Below are 17933 nucleotides of genomic sequence, written 5' to 3' on the forward strand. Positions count from 1 at the left end.
ACACACAAATTTCAGTGTCGTGGAGCACTTGGGGTACAAAGATTTTTCTTATCGCCCAATTATGATTTTGCTTCTAAAATTGGAATTAAAACAACTTTGCTCTAACTTAGATATCAGATGTTAGATTTTCTTGGTCTGATTAATGCCAGAGCCATACTATCGTAACACTTACAGATAAAATCAAAATTAAACTATAGCGGCAAATAACGTATCTTATGCGTAATTTAGTGAATTGAGAAATGCTCAACTTTCAAGCGGTAGCTTTGATAATTGACAGATCAGAGTAAAGACTTAAAACGTTTCCTTTTCTTATTTACAAGAGCGAATAATAGCGTTCCAATATTTCTATGGAGTTAAAAATGAATGGATTAGTAGACGTTACTTGGAAACAGATTAGCATCAAGACAGGCTTTTCAAACCAGTTTCTTGCCAGTTCAATTTTTAACAAAATATTTTTATATATAGTATAAGTTTGCTGTAAAAATCAGATAAAACCCTATTTTAAAATCTTGTTATTTTATTTTTAAATTAAGGAGTGTGTTTGTTTTGGTGGCTTGGGTAAAGGTCTATCAATTTGTGAGTCAGGTCCCTTTTTCTAGTCAAGATCAAGCCAACTAAGATTTACTCATCAAGACGATTGGGAGAGAGTTCTTAAAACTGATTTTTGTTTTGGACCAGTGTTGCGACTCAAAAATGAATTTTATCTTATAAGTCACCTTTCTAGCAATTAATTTATATTTACATTAATGCAAAACTTAAAAGTACAGCTTTCGCGAGATGACCTGAAGTGCAAAGCTGCTTATCAGATTAGAAGTGACATAAGACACAAACTGCGTTTAGAACCCATGGGGATATACGAACTCTTTGATTTGCGATTCGAGGCAAACTTGTCAAACTTGTCTAGCCAAAGTTTGTCAAAGTTTGTCAAATTTGTCAAAGTTGGTCTAACCAAACTTCAGCTTTACATTTGTGTCCACCTGAACATTCAATAATATTTTTGTCAAAGCCGAATCCGAAATTATCATTTTCAAATTGAATGAAATCACAACACCAACTTTCAGATTGCTTTTAGGCCGAACATAAGTGAAGTCGTTAAATAAAACTTCAACTAAGTCATTCTGAGAGGTTGCTGACTTTCTGTCCTCTGGTGTACATTTTGGAGCACCGTGTATTATGCAGTTCTGCTACGCTTGGCACACTCTCCAAAACTCGGCACAGTTCCATTACATTGGGCACGCACCATCTGGTGTATATTATGTCTGAGAGAGAGCGACCCCTCAGATCATGCATGTTTTAAACTAAATTAGTTAAAATAATCGAAAACGGTTGATTTTTAATAATACTCATAAGACTTCGTGAGTCTGCCAAACTTTGAGGCTCTTGTAGTTAAGGATAGCCAAAAAATGTTTTACTATTAAGTAAACCAAAAATTAAAGCCTAAAAACTGGAGAAAAGTAGGGACATGTCTTATTTTACTACCAATACCATGTTTTAAGTTTTTTTTTCCTCCTCATATTTAAGTAAAGTTGGCTAAGCGACACCTAAATAAGTAGTTTTCAAGATCCACCTCCTTAGGACAGGATGGATACAGTCATGCCCGTGTCATGTAAGGAAGTTCAATTTGGGTCATAGTCCTAACCGTTTGGACCAAAATTATTTGAAATGCAATCATGGCTGGGTAAAAAAGGCACCAAGCTAATAATTATGGGTGCAACTTCAGCTCACTTGCCAGAAATTACTGTACTCGATTTGGAAGTTCTATCTCTTAAGATACCTATTTATCTAAGAAGTATTTTTACATATAACATGTTCTGAAGACAAAGGTGAAAAAAAAGATATATGAAATACCTTAAAAGTCTTTGTTTCCACTCATCAAGAAAATTATCAAAAGAGTAGCCATTATCTTCTTCTACATTGTGTCCAAGAATTACCAGAACCTTACAAACTTCTTTATAATAATCTTGAAGTAGATCAGTGAGGTGCATATCCCGAAATTCGGCAGTTGTGTTGCCAAACAGATAGAAACCCAGATCTTCACAAGGATGCCCAATGCGCGAAATTTGAAAATCAATCATCATTAGATCTTCAACCTTTAAAGAGAAAACTAATTACAGAGCGAGGTAAAAAAAAAATCCTGTTCTGATTTTGGAATTTCCATTTCTAAATATTAGGCCCGTTATGTCACGTAGAGCATTAATCCACTGCGCTTCCGAACCTATGGTCTAGAATACGTATTAAAAAAAAAGAAAAGAGCCTGCTCTTGAGCTAAGTCAAAGCCATGTCTAAGGATTGATCAATATTTTTTTGTTTTGTCTTTTTTCTTCTTAGATCCAAATTAAGTCCAAAAAAGTCAATCCGAGGCATTTCCATAATGTTTCTTGAGCTGTTCAGTGAATAATTCAAACAGTTTCACACGTTTCATTTCAAGTGTGGAGCACACACGGTCTATCCCATCCTCCACATAGGAGAGATACGACAGCTTTCACCAAAGCCCTTAACCAGTCAATGTTTCTATCGAGTTCAAATAAACCCAAATGTTCACCTCAAGTCGTTCTGATTACAATCAAGGTTCAAGGACTAAGCACTAATACATCCCGTATTGTCAAGGGCTATATGCTATTCAAGTAAGCAGCGTAGTCAGGTACTAGTCAGCCAGAACCCCCTCTATGTAAAATCCTACTCAAAGTTAAGTCTAAAAAAAAAGATCTTTCCGCAGGTTTCACAAAGCTGAATTGGATTCTTTTTTCTTTTTTTGTTATCGTATGCCTTATGTCGAGTTCACAGTTATCATTTTCTTAGATTGTGGTACTTGATCATAATGACTAGAACTTTGGTTACAGCTCAGGTTTTGTTCTGCAATTTTAGAATATTCAATATGATTATATCCTAAATTCGCGCAGTCATACTAAGGGATAATTCTGAAAGTACAACTTTCTTCTCTGTAAATTATATTTCTTGTCTATAAATCTTGGCTATGATCAGCGAGATTTGCAGTTAGACTGGAGTTTGCTAAATAGTGAAACCCTAATTAACAACAAAAAGGGTAGCTTTTTAAAGACAGAAATATGCAGATACTACGTAAATGCCCCATTTATGTATTTCAAGCATTCAGATAACTCATTAATTACATTTCCTTTATTTATTTTGGTCTCCCACCCCTCTTCATTCTCAAAATAATTGTAACAGCGTAAAATGATTACACCGAGGTCGGTATGGGTATGACCTAAAAGCCCTGTAGAGTTTCTTGAGAGGTGAAAAGAGTAGGTCTCGGACAGAGAGCGATGGTAGACGAATATTTACCAATGTGTTGGCCTCTTGCGGCTTCAACAATCTAACAAACTTTTTTCTTTATATTAATTTCATTCACCAGAAGGACCCTGATAAGGTTTAAAAATAATTTAAAGTCTTACCTTTCCTGGCTCAGAAATTCTATACAAGATATTATTGTTCCAGAAATCCCCGTGAACAATTGTTTCCAATACACCATTTGTGCCAAAAACTGGGGTTTCTAAGACATTTCCACTTCTTAAGTATTTGTTCTTAAATATATCTGCCAGTTTATTTTCTCCAGATCTTTCTAAAACTTCTCTCAGGACTTCAAAAAACTTTAATAGAAAATTAATAATTATAGAAATCCGTTTTTTTTATTAAAGTAAGAAGAAGAACAAAGAAACGAGTATGTTATCATTTCGACCAAAGCAACGCTTTTAAAATCTGATACCACCATCAGGAATTACCAAGTCTGTCATCAGTCCCCAGGAACAATGCTATCCCAGAAGTTATCACCAAGCTGCCTTACAGTTATACTGATAAAAGCAAAAAAAAACGCGCGAGTATAGTAACAATAATGTGTTTCCGGTGTAATCGGTGATTTGGCTATCTTCAGCTTTCAACTATAATTTCAGTGATTGACCAAACAGGGTAATGACTTAAAAGTATGATTTTTTGAAATTAAAAAGATGGAAACTGAAAATAGCATTACTCCTATCGGTATGAAAATCTTAAAAGAGATGTAAAGATGTAATTTCATAAAACAGAATTGTGGTAAAACAACCTTAACACTGAACCATGTTGTTTCCGTCAAGGTAGAACATTTACTATTTATCCATACTGTTTGATTTTTAATGAAAAGTGAATTATTTCAGGTTTTTTTTTTTTTTTAATAAATCGAGTATTTCATTTGTTAGATTTCATAAAAAAACGATTATTAGTCATATTTTGTTTATAAACCCCGAGTATTATACCCATTTTCCTATATTTTCATTTGTTTAACTTATATTTGAAGGGTTGGACTGTTGTGTGACTTGGGCATTAATCTAAGTGTTAAAAGTGGTCGGAATAACAAAGGGTAAATTGCAGGAAAGAAACAGAACGACGCAGACTTGATCAAAGTTATGATAGGAATGTAGCAAATATTAGTCATATTTTGTTTATAAACCTTTGTAAAAAATGAAGTTTTTCTGACGAAAGTTAAAAGCGAAGTTGAAACTTAAAATATTTCTTCGCGATCTAAGGGATATACATCTATAAAGATAGCTCAAATAACAGGACTTATTATGTTTCCGTACATTTATAGAATTTTGAAAAATTATTGCTTTGCTGAAAAATATTATTTGGTGGACAAACCTGATGTAAAGGTCAGGGGTGTCGTTCGAGGGGGGGGGCAGTAGGGAGCAGTTTCCCCCCAATAATACGGAGAAGAAAATTATTATATATCCCATGCCCCTTAACTATCCGGATATGGACCCCCCTTCCCACCCCACCCCCCAATAAAGATAATGGAGATTCGCCCCTGGTATGGGTGCCTCTGTAGTGAGTGTTATAGACAACCCTCATAACCTTGCATTATAGTTTTTATTCCTCTGCATTATAGGCAGGAACAACGGGATTTCGGGATTTTATATTGTGGTTTATTGGCGGTTAGTTGTAAATAGTTTTAAAGTGTATTACCACAGTTAAAAATATACATTATTATCAATTGATACGACTACTGAGTTGCCTTATAAATCAGTCTGTCAATTTGTATGTTGTTTAATTACTTTTTAATTAAAACTATGAAATTTGTAATTTTTGTTTGCTTGAGTTCTTTAGGAAATCTAGATTTTATGCTAAAAGTTGTCCATATCATGACTGTTGGAAATCTTTGAGAGCTATATTTTATTTTCTGTAGGCTAATTAAGGACTGTTCTGTTTTTATCTACATGACGAAGAATGTAGGGAGAAACCTCAACGATGAATAAACAGACGGGACTACGGCCAGTAGAAAGAAAAGATAAAAACTAAAACGACGCGGATATTTCCCCTGTGTGAAACGAGGCGTCTTCAATGCTGATAAAACAAAGATAAAAGCTAAAATAATCTAAAAACAAATAAAATTTGAAGCCAAGAAATAAAAAACAACCAATATCAATATCTACAATTGTCGTAACTATAGACTATATATATATATAAGACTATAGGTCACAAAAGCTAATACAGTTGCTTCTGTGAGAACACCAAAGCAACTGGATAAAATAAAATTAACATGAAGTTAATTACTTTGTTGCGAAATAATTCTATTATTGGCCACTATTGATGCAATTCTCCTAGGTCTTCTATTTATTATAATCCCCTAATGATTTTGTAAAACCTTATTACCCATTTTAACTACTGGTTCACTTTTAAGAAGAATGCTATATATCGGGTCAATATTCAAATTACCTGTATCTCTATTTATTGAGATATTAGCAAGAATATGTTTTATTTCAGTAGCCTTCCTAGGACACTGTGTAAAACATCTATCATTAGAAATGGTCGTGGCATCATCAAATTGTACGTAATGATCAGTTCTACTGGCCGTAGTTGTTCTGACAGTTCCGAACTAGTTTTCAAGGTGACAACATATAAACTAATCGGATTATATTTCTATATTGTTCATGATCTGAGCTACTTACTGCTTTGAATTAATTGTTTCGGTGCGAAGGAACTTTAATTATAGAAATACGTTTTACAAATTGGGACTGAAGTTTTTAATATTTAGAGGATTATTTTATTGTGAAATTGGCAATTTGTAGGCCCTGTTTATTAACACATGCGCTGTTCAGTGCTACGCACAAAAGTCTTTTGGGCAGACTTTACATAGGTCGGATTGGAATCCACTTGGATGAACTAGGGGGGCTCGGCCCTCACTCAAAGATAAGTCTTTTTGTTCTGTTTATCGACTTCTAATAACAAGATACTTTAAATTAGGGTCTAACCCAGTTTCTTCAACTATTGTCCCAATTTACGAGCAATTAGTTGCAACTGAAGACCAGCTGGAGAAGACAAAAAGGGGTCTGCTGGAAAATATAACGAAGAAAGTGACTGAAAAGTTCAATGAGGCAAGGTCACTGAAAGTGGCTACTGAACTGATAGTCAGCCAGGTTTATAATTCAGTATCGCTCGAGTTTAATTCAAGATTTGCAAAAATTGAGCAGGCACCAAGAAGTCTGAGAACTCAAATTGAGAATTTGGAGGAGAGAATTAGTCGAATACAAAAAAGCTTTATGATTATAATCAAGAGTCCGTGTTTAATAGTCTTTTATTTTTTTTTTTTTTTTTTATACCTGGTGTAGACACTCTTACGACAATATCTCACGTTATAGATAGCAAAATGTCTGTGACTGAGCTCTCGTCTTTTGTCTTAGGTAAAGTATACCGTCTACGCTTGAATAATCCGACTACATCGCATGAAGAAAATGATCGGAGTAGCTCCGATCATCGTTAAATTTTCTAGAAAAGATGTAGCCCAAAAAGTGTTTAAAGTAAAAGGTGGACTTGCTTGAACTGGTGTTTTGTATCGGAGTCTTTAAGAAAACATCTCCGGGACATTTTGAACGCAGCAAAAGACGACTATGATTGGCAAAATGCGTGGTAAGATCAGGGTCAGATATTGGCAAAGCCTAGCGTAGGGTCAGCTGTCAAGAAAACCCGCTCTTTTGCTGACTGTATTTTAGCCTCAGATGCCATGATTAGTGCTTTTTGTATTTGTATATTTCTTGTTTTTTTTTTGTTTTTTTTTGCTTCTTTTTGCTTTTATTTTATTTATTTTTGTTGTTCTTTTTTCTTTTTTCTCTTTTATGCATATTTTTTTCTTTTCTTACTGGTAAGAGATGGCCGGGTCTGAAGTAGGAAAATATAGCCTTGAAGATTATTTATCTAGAGGAATTACCCTTGATTCTTGAATCATTGAACAGGATTCATTTGCTTTGATGATTGAACACATTTGATAAACCTCTCATTGCGGAAAGGGGTATTTCCATCACTCCTCAAGAAAGCACGAATAGTACCTCTCCATAAAGGTGGCCCTCAAGATGACCCATCTAACTTTCGACCCATCTCAATTCTCTCGGTATTTTCCAAAGTCTTCGAAAAACCTATGAAGAATCAACTTTACTCTTTTCTCGAAGCGAAGGGATTCCTCAACCAACGACAATTTGGATTCAGACCAGGACATTCAACTGAAGATGCGCTGACGTCACTGAGCTTATTTATCAACAAAGCTCTTGACCTGGGACTTTTGCCAGCTGCTATTTTACTTGATATCAAAAAAGCATTCGACAGTATGGATCATGGAATTCTACTAGGTAAACTAGAACAAATCGGCGTTAGAGGAGAGGCACTGAAATGGTTCCAGTCCTACCTTAGCAATCGGCGCATGTACATAGGAGGAGATCCGTTGAACGATATCGTGGTAAATTTTGGTGTGCCACAGAGATCGATCCTAGGTCCACTGTTATTTCTGATTCATGTGAATGACCAAAGTCGTGTTCTGAACCCAAATTTCAGGACCTCACGGTGCTGCAAACTCTGCTGCGGTGAAGACACTTCAAATAATGACAACAACTCTAGTGAGCTGCTGGCATTCGCCAACGATACTACAATGGCCTCCTGTGACTCTGGCATGACGTCACTCCAGAAAAAACTAGAGATTGTCTTAGAAGAAACTTACTTCTGGATGGATGCAAATCGATTTGTAATAAATGTCGACAAATCGTGTGCGCTAGTCTTTTCAAGGATTGGAACTATTCATCCAGAAATAACTGGAATTACAACTTCTAGAGGAACGATCAGGTGCACACAAACGGGTTTTGCGAGGTATCTAGGTGTACTCTTGGACAAAAACCTCTCCTTTCTAAGCCACATCCAGGCTGTGGAGCTGAAACTCTCTCGCAATCTTGGCATCATCAGGAAACTGAAGCACGTATTTCCTCAAAAAACCCTTCGTCTACTTTACAACGGACTTCTGAAACCTCACCTGCAGTATTGTGCCATAATTTGGCAGTCAACCTTCAAATCACCCCTGAAGAGACTTGACTCAATCCACAAGCGTGCATTGAAAACTATTGGAAATGTAGACGACTATCTGTCCATTGGTTCCCTTTACCGTCTGTCGTGCTCAGTTTTTGTTTTAAAATTTTTATCCGGTTTACTTCCATCTCCCTTCCACAATCTGTTTCGGTTGATATCTGAACAACATAATCGAAACAAGCGCTCTGCCTTTGACCTTCAAGTGAGACGAACTCCAGCAGTACGTTCAGATTTTTCCCCGGATGTAGCATGTGCTAAAGTGTGGAACATGCTTCCAAAAGAGCTGACATGTAGGAAATCCCTCGGGTCTTTCAAAAATAATTTAAATAAATATTTAGTTAAAGGTCAATAAGTGAAAGATAAAAAAAAAGATAATTTAAATTAGATGAAGTTTAGATTTTTTTAGAATATTCAGGTGAGGTGGTTGTACGTCCGGGGAGGGAGGAAGGAACCTATGGTTAAGATTTAAAAAAAATTATAATGAGGAGGCGTGTGGTTGTGTCGAATAGTGAAGTGGGAGCCGTAATGCGTGTTAGTGAAGAATCTTTTATGTCTATGGGTCTCAACGTGAGTTTTGTCACTGAGCAGGGTACTTTAAGTTTACTTATTTCCTTTTTTTTAATTAAACCCGATTGATTGAAAAAAAAAATTAAAATTGAGGTTGTTATTCTCCTATAACCCACTTAAAGCAAAAAAAAAGGGTTTGTCTGCGTGCTCTATATGAGTTTTCGTCAATTGAGAATTACCAATGTTTGTATTTATGCTCTTGGAATGTCCATTTGACATCAAGTTATCTAGATATACTATAGTTACAAGATGATTGTTTCTCCCAGTTTGATGTCGTAGGGCTATGTGAAACTTTATTTTGTGTAAGTCAGTCTCTTTTGCTTTATTCATTTCCAGGGCACAACCTACATGTCAAAAATCGTACTTCAGTAGGCTTAGGTGGTATTGCACTTTTAGTAAAGAAAGGGATTTTGGTTTTCAGGAGTTGTTCTTAAAAAATTCGGTCAAACAGGCATACTTAACATTAATAGTAAGGTATTGAGGAGGGGCAATCCCTTCCTATATGGAATAATTTATGTTTGTTTTGAGTTTTAATGTTGCTCCTTAATTTCTGTTGAAACACTTTTTTGTTTTGTTTAATTTCTGATGGTTTTTAAAATGATGCCGGTAAACCTGGCTAACGCTCCATAGAAATTTCCCTTCCCTCACGAGACACTCCTCCTTGGAAAGTTGCTCCCATGAAATACCCCTGCCCCTTATAAAAATTCGTCCAGACAGTTTCATCCTCGCTGAAAATCCCCCCCCCCTTCGTAAACTTTCTTAAAGAAGCTTCAGCCTGAAAAATTCTCTTTAGCATACTATCATTTGAAGAAGACTTTCAGTTCAAATAGTTTTCCCGCTTACTTCGAAAATCCCCCTTCCATGTAAATTATTTACTGGAAGTCCAAACGAGCAGAAAATTTCCCTCGGACGATTCCCTCGGAACATCTATAGTAGAATTCTATGATATGCTGAATCTGGTGGTGTGTGATTTTCATTAAGATTTCTTGACTTTTAGTGGAGGTTTAGCCTCTTTTTCAAAAATCAGGCAAATTCGCTTAGGCTTGTAGTCTCTTATGGGTAATACTAAGATTAATAAATGTTATATATTTGGAATCAGCATAATAAGCCAATTCTGTTGATATTTTTATTGATATCAAAATTCCATTTTTTTTTTAGTTTCAGCTACTATTGTGCCGTGTCGCTCCCAACTTACAGTTCGTTACCACGATCTGTTTGATAGACCATCAAATATATGTTTTAATTCTTTCCTCTCTAAGACTTTCTCACGAAATAGACACAATTTGGCATATAGATGGGAATCCAAACTGGAGTATAGAAAGTTTAACTAGACGTCCAGTGTCAAGGTCCCGTGGAATGTTGCACCAACTCTGATCGATGGGTCACAGTTGTGGCAGTATCATGTTTACAGCTGCGTTGTGACTATCATAGGTTATTATTTAAAAGGTTAACATGTAATTAGAGAAAATCTGAAATAAGTACTTTGTGTACAGAGGGATCATTAAAATCTTTATCTGCAATGTTTTTGTTTCAGCGGCTAGATTCCATTCGAAAGAGCCGTCTCTGATTTTCTAGGACTAGTGGCTGGGTACATAACACGGATTAAAAGATGGCCTAGATGTTGCGTTTTATGTCTATTATAGCAGCCATGAAATAATTATTAATCCATTTTACTCTAATAAACATCCTACCTTTGCAGCCTTTTGGAATGGCAGCCTTTTGTGTTAACTACTGTTTCTTAGTGTACGTTTTATTCTTTGATATAGAAGTTTTGATACTGTTTCTTAGTGTACGTTTTATTCTTTGATATAGAAGAGTTCATGTCTTCTTGCTTAACTTTCATAGAATGAAATATCTAGAAAATAATAGATATAGAAACCGTGAATTTTCTAAAAAAAAATAAAAACGGGAACTTCTGTTTCAATATCAAGACTTCCAGTATTATTTCTCAAAAATATGTGATAAATTATGCTTTGGTTTGTTTTGCTTAAGTTTTGCGTTGTAAATTTCGGTTAGGTTGTCGAAGATATAATACTAAGGTATATAAATATCCAAAGACATTTTATTTCTATAAAGTTAAGCTTCGAGAGCAGGGAATTTTGCTTGGAAAAAATGTAGGGAATTCGCATAAGTTCCAGTTTATAAAACATCAAGATTTGTCTATACGGGTTTGGAAAATAACAATAGCTAAGAGCTCATATGGCACTTGTGACGAGGTCAGAAGAGCCAAGAACCAAGAGCTCATATGGTATGAGCTCTAACAAAATTTTAAGAACCAATGGATTGATTTAAAAGGAAAATAAGAGGCTTATTTAAAGCCGGTATAACATAAATGCCAGTCGGGATTTAAAATAAGAGCTCTAAGACACCAGGTCTTTCTGAATATCAAAATTCATTAAGATCCATTCGTAAGTCAAATCCATTCGTAAGTTGAAAATACCTCATTTTTTCTAATTTTTCCAAATTAACCGTCCCCCCCCCACTCCTCCCAGATGGTCAAATTAGGGTATACGACTATTTCTAATTTAATCTGGTCTGGTCTCTGATACGCCTGCCAAATTGCACCATCCTAGCTTACCTGGAAGTGCCTAAACTAGCAAAACCGGGACAGACCGACAGAATTTGCGATCGGTATATATGTAACTTGGTAAATACCAAATGCAATAAAAACTACCTTGTCGAGGAATAAAGTTGCCTTTAAGACGTCAAGCAAATCGATGCGTGATGACTTTAGGAATTAATTCTTAGCATGAAGTTCATTTTGATACAGAAGAGTACATATACTCTTGCTTCGTTTTCGTGCCATTATATTTCTAAAATTAAATGAAAAAAAAAGTTTTTTAACTGAAAGCAAGGAGCGACATTAAAACTTAAAACTAACAAAACGTTACTCCGTATATTAAAGGGGCTTTTCCCTCCTCAACACCCCGCTCTTTACGCTAAAATTTGACTCTTTCTCTCAACTTTACTTTTTAAAACTATTAAAAAACTATAAAATAAATTTATATCTTATTAAATATATAACTGTCAAACTTATAAAATAAAGAAAGAAAAATTTTCAAAAAGCCAGAATTTGGCATTCGAGATCGAGTTTTCCTGAATCATTTCAAAGAAATCAAGAAGCATAAGATTAACAAACTTTGTGAATAGTCTCACCAATTTTTTTGACGCTTGCGTTCCTGGTTTTGCTATATATTTTCAATTGTATCTGTTTCTGTATACTATACTTCCATCAAAATCATTTACTCCAATTCTTCAAAAAACTCTAATCTGGCTATGTAGGACTATGAGAGTAATCCTTTGCAGAGAAGGCTACAAACACATAGCAGGAAACAGGAAATTAGACACAGCGGTAAATAAAAACCGACACAGATCATAAAAATAGTGAAAAAAATCAGCCTTTTATGTAGATATTAAATAAAAAAACAATTTTTTTTAAGTTAAAGTAAGGAGCGAAATTAAAACTTAGAACGACAGAAATTACTCCGTATATGATGGGGGCTTTTCCTCCTCAACGCCCCGCTCTTTACACTAAAGTTTGACTCTTTCTCTTAACTCTACTTTTTAAAACAGCAAAAAACTTTAGCGTAAAGAGAGGGGTGTTGAGGAGGAAAAGTCCCTTTTACATGCGGAGTAATTTCTGTTCGTTTTAAGTTTTTATGTCACTCCTTACTTTCATTTAAAAAACTAGTTTTTTTATTTAATTTCAGGATGTTTTTGAATTAATGCATGTTTGGATTTTGTCTCTCCGCACATAAATAATTAAAACGAAATTTGCATATTAATTTCTTTTGGCTAAATAACTTTCTGGAGGATTTTGAGACAAAGGAGTGAGGGGGGAGGCCTAGGTGCCCTCCAATTTTTTGATTACTTAAAGAGGCAACTAAAACTTTTAATTTTTTACGAACGTTTTCATTAGTAAAAAATATACGTAACTTACGAATTAACGTAACAAACTTCTATATTCGTATGTTTTATTGCGTATATGAAGGGGTTCACCCCCTCGTCAATACCTGTCTTTTTACACTAAAGCTTAAAATTTCTCCCAATTCCTTAAGAATGACCCCTGAATCACAAAGGCCGTAGAATAAATAGTTGAAAAAACTAAAAATACTTTAGCGTAAAGAGCGAGGTATTACGAGGAGGTAAACCCCTCATATGCGTAATAATTTCTGTTCGTTTTAAGTTGTAATGCTGTTCCTTACTTTCAGTGGAAAAAACTTTTCATATTTATGTTTTCATTGTTTTTTTAAATAATACTAGAAAATGCTACGCCCCTTTCATTGAAATTCTCTTCTCCCATGATAAATTCTTCCATGGAAAGATCCTCCCATTTACCCCCCTTAACTTCTCCCCCCCCCTCAAACCGAAAAATCCCCCTGAAAACGTTTGTACACTTCCCAATAACCATTACTATATGTAAACACAGGTCAAAGTTTGTAACTTGCAGCCCCTCCCACGGGGACTGTCGGGGAGTAAGTAGTCCCCAAAGACATAATTATTAGGTTTTCCGACTATGATGAATAAAATGGCTGTCTCAGAATTTTGATCCGGCAACTTTGAGAAAAAATGAGTGTGGGAGGGGGCCTAGGTGCCCTCCAGTTTTTTTTGGTCACTTAAAAGGGGCATAAGAACTTTTATTTTCCAGTGGAATGAGCCCTCTCGCGACATTCTATGACCACTGAGTAGATAAGATAAACCCTGAAAAAAAAAACACGCATCCGTGACCTGTCTTCTGGCAAAAAATGCGAAATTCCACATTTTTGTAGATAGGAGCTTGAAACTTCTGCAAAATGGTTCTCTGATACGCGGAATCTGATGGTGTGATTGTTGTTAATATTGTATGGCTTTTAAGGGGTGTTCTCTCCTATTTTCTAAAATGAGGCAAATATTCTCAGGCTCTGGAATTCTTTTGATGTAACTATTGGTATCAAACTGTCATTTTTTAGAGTTTTGGTTATTATTGAGCCGGGTTGCTCTTTACTACAGTGCGTTACCACGAACTGTTTGATTTAAAAAGAATTGCTTTTCGATTTTGAGCAAAGTAATAGATTCAAGTGATTAAAAAATTATGGAACTAGCTCAAATAAAAATTCCTGAAAATCCCCGAAAGTTTTATTGACCTAAGAATGCCAGAAAACGATTGAGTCAAGTCAAATTAGCCAAAGAGAAGTTGGAGGGAACTTAAAAAAAGGTCACAAAAGACTAAATGAAGTCGGAAAGCAGCACAAGAAGTCAAAAAGGACAAGAAAGTTCAAATGGACTAGAGGAGGCTGGAGGAGACCAAAAACATCAGACAGAGACTAAAGTAAGTAGGAATAGCCTGAGGGAAGTTGGAACAAATTAGAAGAGTCAGGAAGGACAATGGGAAGTCGGAAGGCAGTAAAGGGAGTCGGACAAAAGGCTAACAAAAAATCAAAGGAAATAAACCAAGTGGGACCAAAGGGACCAGATGGGTGCCCAAAATTGTCCATAGAAAAAGTAAGCACAGCTGCGCAAACTCCATCAGCATGATCCATGTATTCCCAAAGATCTGTAATCATTTTATTCAAGTGAAATTTTCATTAATAATGATGGCTCATCTTTTCAAGAACCACGACACACGCACACATGCTCCACTTCAACTTTAATCATCTTAGAACTCCTCAGAGTCGCAAAATTCCCCTCCTCTCCGATCACATTCTAATATAAGCCTAAAAATAACTAAAATTAAATTCAATTTTAAATTCAATAGTAAAAATTCAACACATATATATTTTTACAGATGGATAAAGACCCCCATGGTTGCTCACTTTTAAATGAGTAAGATGACAAAGTTTTTAGTCAAATGGATATAACAGAAATCTATACTAGTCATCATGGTGAATAAGAAGATCATAGGATGATGAAGGTGAACCTCTACTCAAGAATATAAAGACTAAGAAGGTGCATGCAGAGGCAACATGATCACGTAATTAGTGGCGCTATTAATTACGTTTAAGGAGGAGAAACCCATCCTACATCCGGCACTGGCAGTGTTTGCAGAAAAAATGAATTTCCGATGCAAGATGAAGCGTTTGAATTGTCAAAAATAATCCAAAAAAGGTGCTTAACATGACAGAAAACCATCTTTTCCAGTGCAATCCTATCCATAAGAGATTAGAGGAAGTCCTAAGGTAGTAAAAGAAGTCGGAAGAAATTAAAGAAATTTTAAAGAAACTAGATGAAGTTTGAGGAGACGAAGACCGTCGGAAAATGACTAAAGTGAGTCAGAATAGACAAAGGAGGTTGTAAGAAACTAAAAAATGTCAGAAACGAAGCCGACAGCAAGTAGAAAAAGTCAGAAGAGACTAAAAAAAAGTTAAAAGAACTAAAGACAGTTGGAATGGACTACGAAAGTCAAAATAGCCTAAAGAAAGCTGGAAGGAACTAAGAAAAAGCGATAAGGGAGTATAGAAAATTGGAAGGCATTAAAGGAATTCAGAAGGCACTAAAAAAAAGTTCAAAGGAGCTAGAGAAAGACAGAGGGGGACCAAGAACTTAGGAGAAGAATCAAAGTAAGTCAGAATAAGCAAAGGGGAGTTAAAAGGAACTAAAAAACCAGGAAGGACTAGAGGAAGTTTGAAGGCGGAAAAGCGAGTCAGAAGCAGAGTTGGTTTTAAAAGGGGGCAAAAGGGGCATTTGATCTAGGTGCAGAAATGTTAGGGGCACAAAATTTAAAACAAATAATCAAACAAATATATAAGTGTGAAAAGTCAGATTAAAATAACTGGAGAATTTTGTTAAAATTTGTCCTGAAAATTTTTGGGAGACAAGGGCATGGCACTAATAAGGATCTTGCCATGGGCGCCACAAAGACCAGAACCATTGCCGGCTGGAAGGGACTAAAGAAAGTTCGAAGGGACTTGAGGAAGTAGAAGGAGATCAGAACTTTAGAAAGGGACTTTTAAGTCGGAATAGCCTGAGAGATGTCAAAAGAAATTAAGAACAAAATACAAAGGGCTAGAAGAAGTCAGGATGCAATAAAGGAAATCAAAAGGGCTAAAAAATGCTCAAACGAATTAAAGGAAGATGTAAGGGACTATAAATATTGGAAAATGACAAAGGGAGTCGAAAGGGTCTAAGAAATTTGGAGGTCAACAACATCGGAAAAGTGCTAAAGTAAATCATAATAGCCTAAGGAAAGTTGAGAGGAACAAAAACAAATCAGGAAGGACTAGAGGAAGTCGGATGGCAGTAACAGACCCTTGAAGGGGCTAAATATGAATTTTTGCTACTCATAGTCTTTAAACCGGTTGTTGAAATAAAATTATTCAGCCTCTAGCAAAAACTATCATGTCCCTTACGATTTTCTAATTAATTTTACCCAAAGCCTTTATAGGTGTTAAATCCGTCATGACTTAGTTGCCGTCTCTCCAGGATCGTTTCCTCTTCTTTTTAATTTGAGATATAGGTCTTTACTTTCGTGTGAAAAAAAATTTCTTATGTGCATTGCTGCTTAAAGATAATGCTGGGAACTGGGAAGTCCATAAGAAAAAATTGGGATATTACCTTATCCTTGTCTCCCATACTGTCATAGACCGTTTTCTCTCGGAAAAACTCCATATTTAGCGGGGGGCATCCATTTTCCCTAATAAAAGCGCAGCCAACTGCGTGCCAATGCGCAAGAGCTTTCAGAGTCTTGCTTACTAATTCTAGAGTATGACCTGAAACCGAGTTTATTTATTTTTATTTTTTGAATGATTCAGTAATTTCTGAAAACAAGCTTTATGATAAAAATATGACCTGTAACTAAAGTTAGACAAATGCTACGATAAGTATGAATATATGTAACACCAAACACAAATGAAAGTATTAAAATAATATAGTATAAAATGTAAATTAAATATAAAACAAACAAGCGTAAAACTAAATAAACTATAAGATTAACAAATTTTAAAACATAAATATTAAATACTGAAACAAAAATTATGAAATTAATCATAGAACTGGTAAAAAATAAGCAGAATTTTTAATTCTTATTTACAGGGCTTTGTTTTTGTGTCGAAAAAAGGTTGTCTGAAAAACTTAATTTAGGACAGTTTTTATGTTACATACCAATGTTACCAATGTACAATGTACTGTTTACATACCAATGTAAACAGTGTGCTTTGAATTTGCAAAAAAAAAACTAAAAAAAAACTAGGTAATGGCTGAGCGTTTCTTAGACTTTCCAATCGATGAAACTGGGCGATTAGTAGTTATATTGAATTACATGCAATTGAAGAATGTTCACAATGAATCCGTACATATTATAGCATATATATGTAAACAATAGATAGATAGATAGATAGATAGCCAGATAGATTTATTCACACGAAAGCCCAACTATGCCATGGTGACATACACAAAACAAGCGAAAAAATAATAATATATATATATATATATATATATATATATATATATATATATATATATATATATATATATATATATATGTATATATATATATATATATGTATATATATGTATATATATGTATATATATATACATATATTTATATATATATATATATATATATATATATATATTGTTTATAAACACGATGTTTATAAAAATATTATAAACATCGAATGTTTTATCTGAATTTATTGATGTTTAAATTTATTGTGAATACAAGAAAACAGATTTTGTTTGTTAAAAAATTTTAAATCTTGTCGGTTTTGAGGAAAATGATATTTCTCTTTTCCCTGACATTAAGCTCATTTGAGAAGGCTAGAAAAAAAATATTTTATCATGTTGGTATACTCTGCCTAAACTCACTCTGGCTCTCTCTCTCTCTCTCTCTCTCTCTTACTTTCTCTGCATATGTGCGTGTTTATCTTCCCGTTTCGCTTCCTTTGTCAGTTTGCGTGTCATCCGTCTCTCTCTGTGTCCCCTCCTCCCTCACTCTAACGATACCAATCTTTGGATTGACTTTTAAACGTAAAAGTTTTTTTTAAAGATTTGTTGCTTTAGTTCTCATACGGATCAATTCTGTTCCTTTTAAGTTAATGAATTTTTGCTTTGATGCAATTCC

General features: G+C 34.9%; 1 protein-coding gene across 2 annotated transcripts in view; it reads right to left on the reverse strand.

Annotated features, from left to right (window-relative positions):
- LOC136042939 (uncharacterized) overlaps positions 1-17933 on the reverse strand; it is a 65243-nt gene that overhangs the window by 15214 nt on the left and 32096 nt on the right. For both annotated transcript variants that reach the window (XM_065727855.1, XM_065727859.1), the window contains exons 5-7: positions 16426-16580; positions 3411-3605; positions 1849-2090 (exon numbers count right to left, since the gene is read on the reverse strand). In XM_065727855.1, the coding sequence (XP_065583927.1) occupies positions 1849-2090; positions 3411-3605; positions 16426-16580 (592 nt within the window). The remainder of the gene's footprint in view (positions 1-1848; positions 2091-3410; positions 3606-16425; positions 16581-17933) is intronic.

Source organism: Artemia franciscana, chromosome 2 (genome assembly GCF_032884065.1).
Source record: "Artemia franciscana chromosome 2, ASM3288406v1, whole genome shotgun sequence".
NCBI classification, from domain to species: domain Eukaryota; kingdom Metazoa; phylum Arthropoda; class Branchiopoda; order Anostraca; family Artemiidae; genus Artemia; species Artemia franciscana.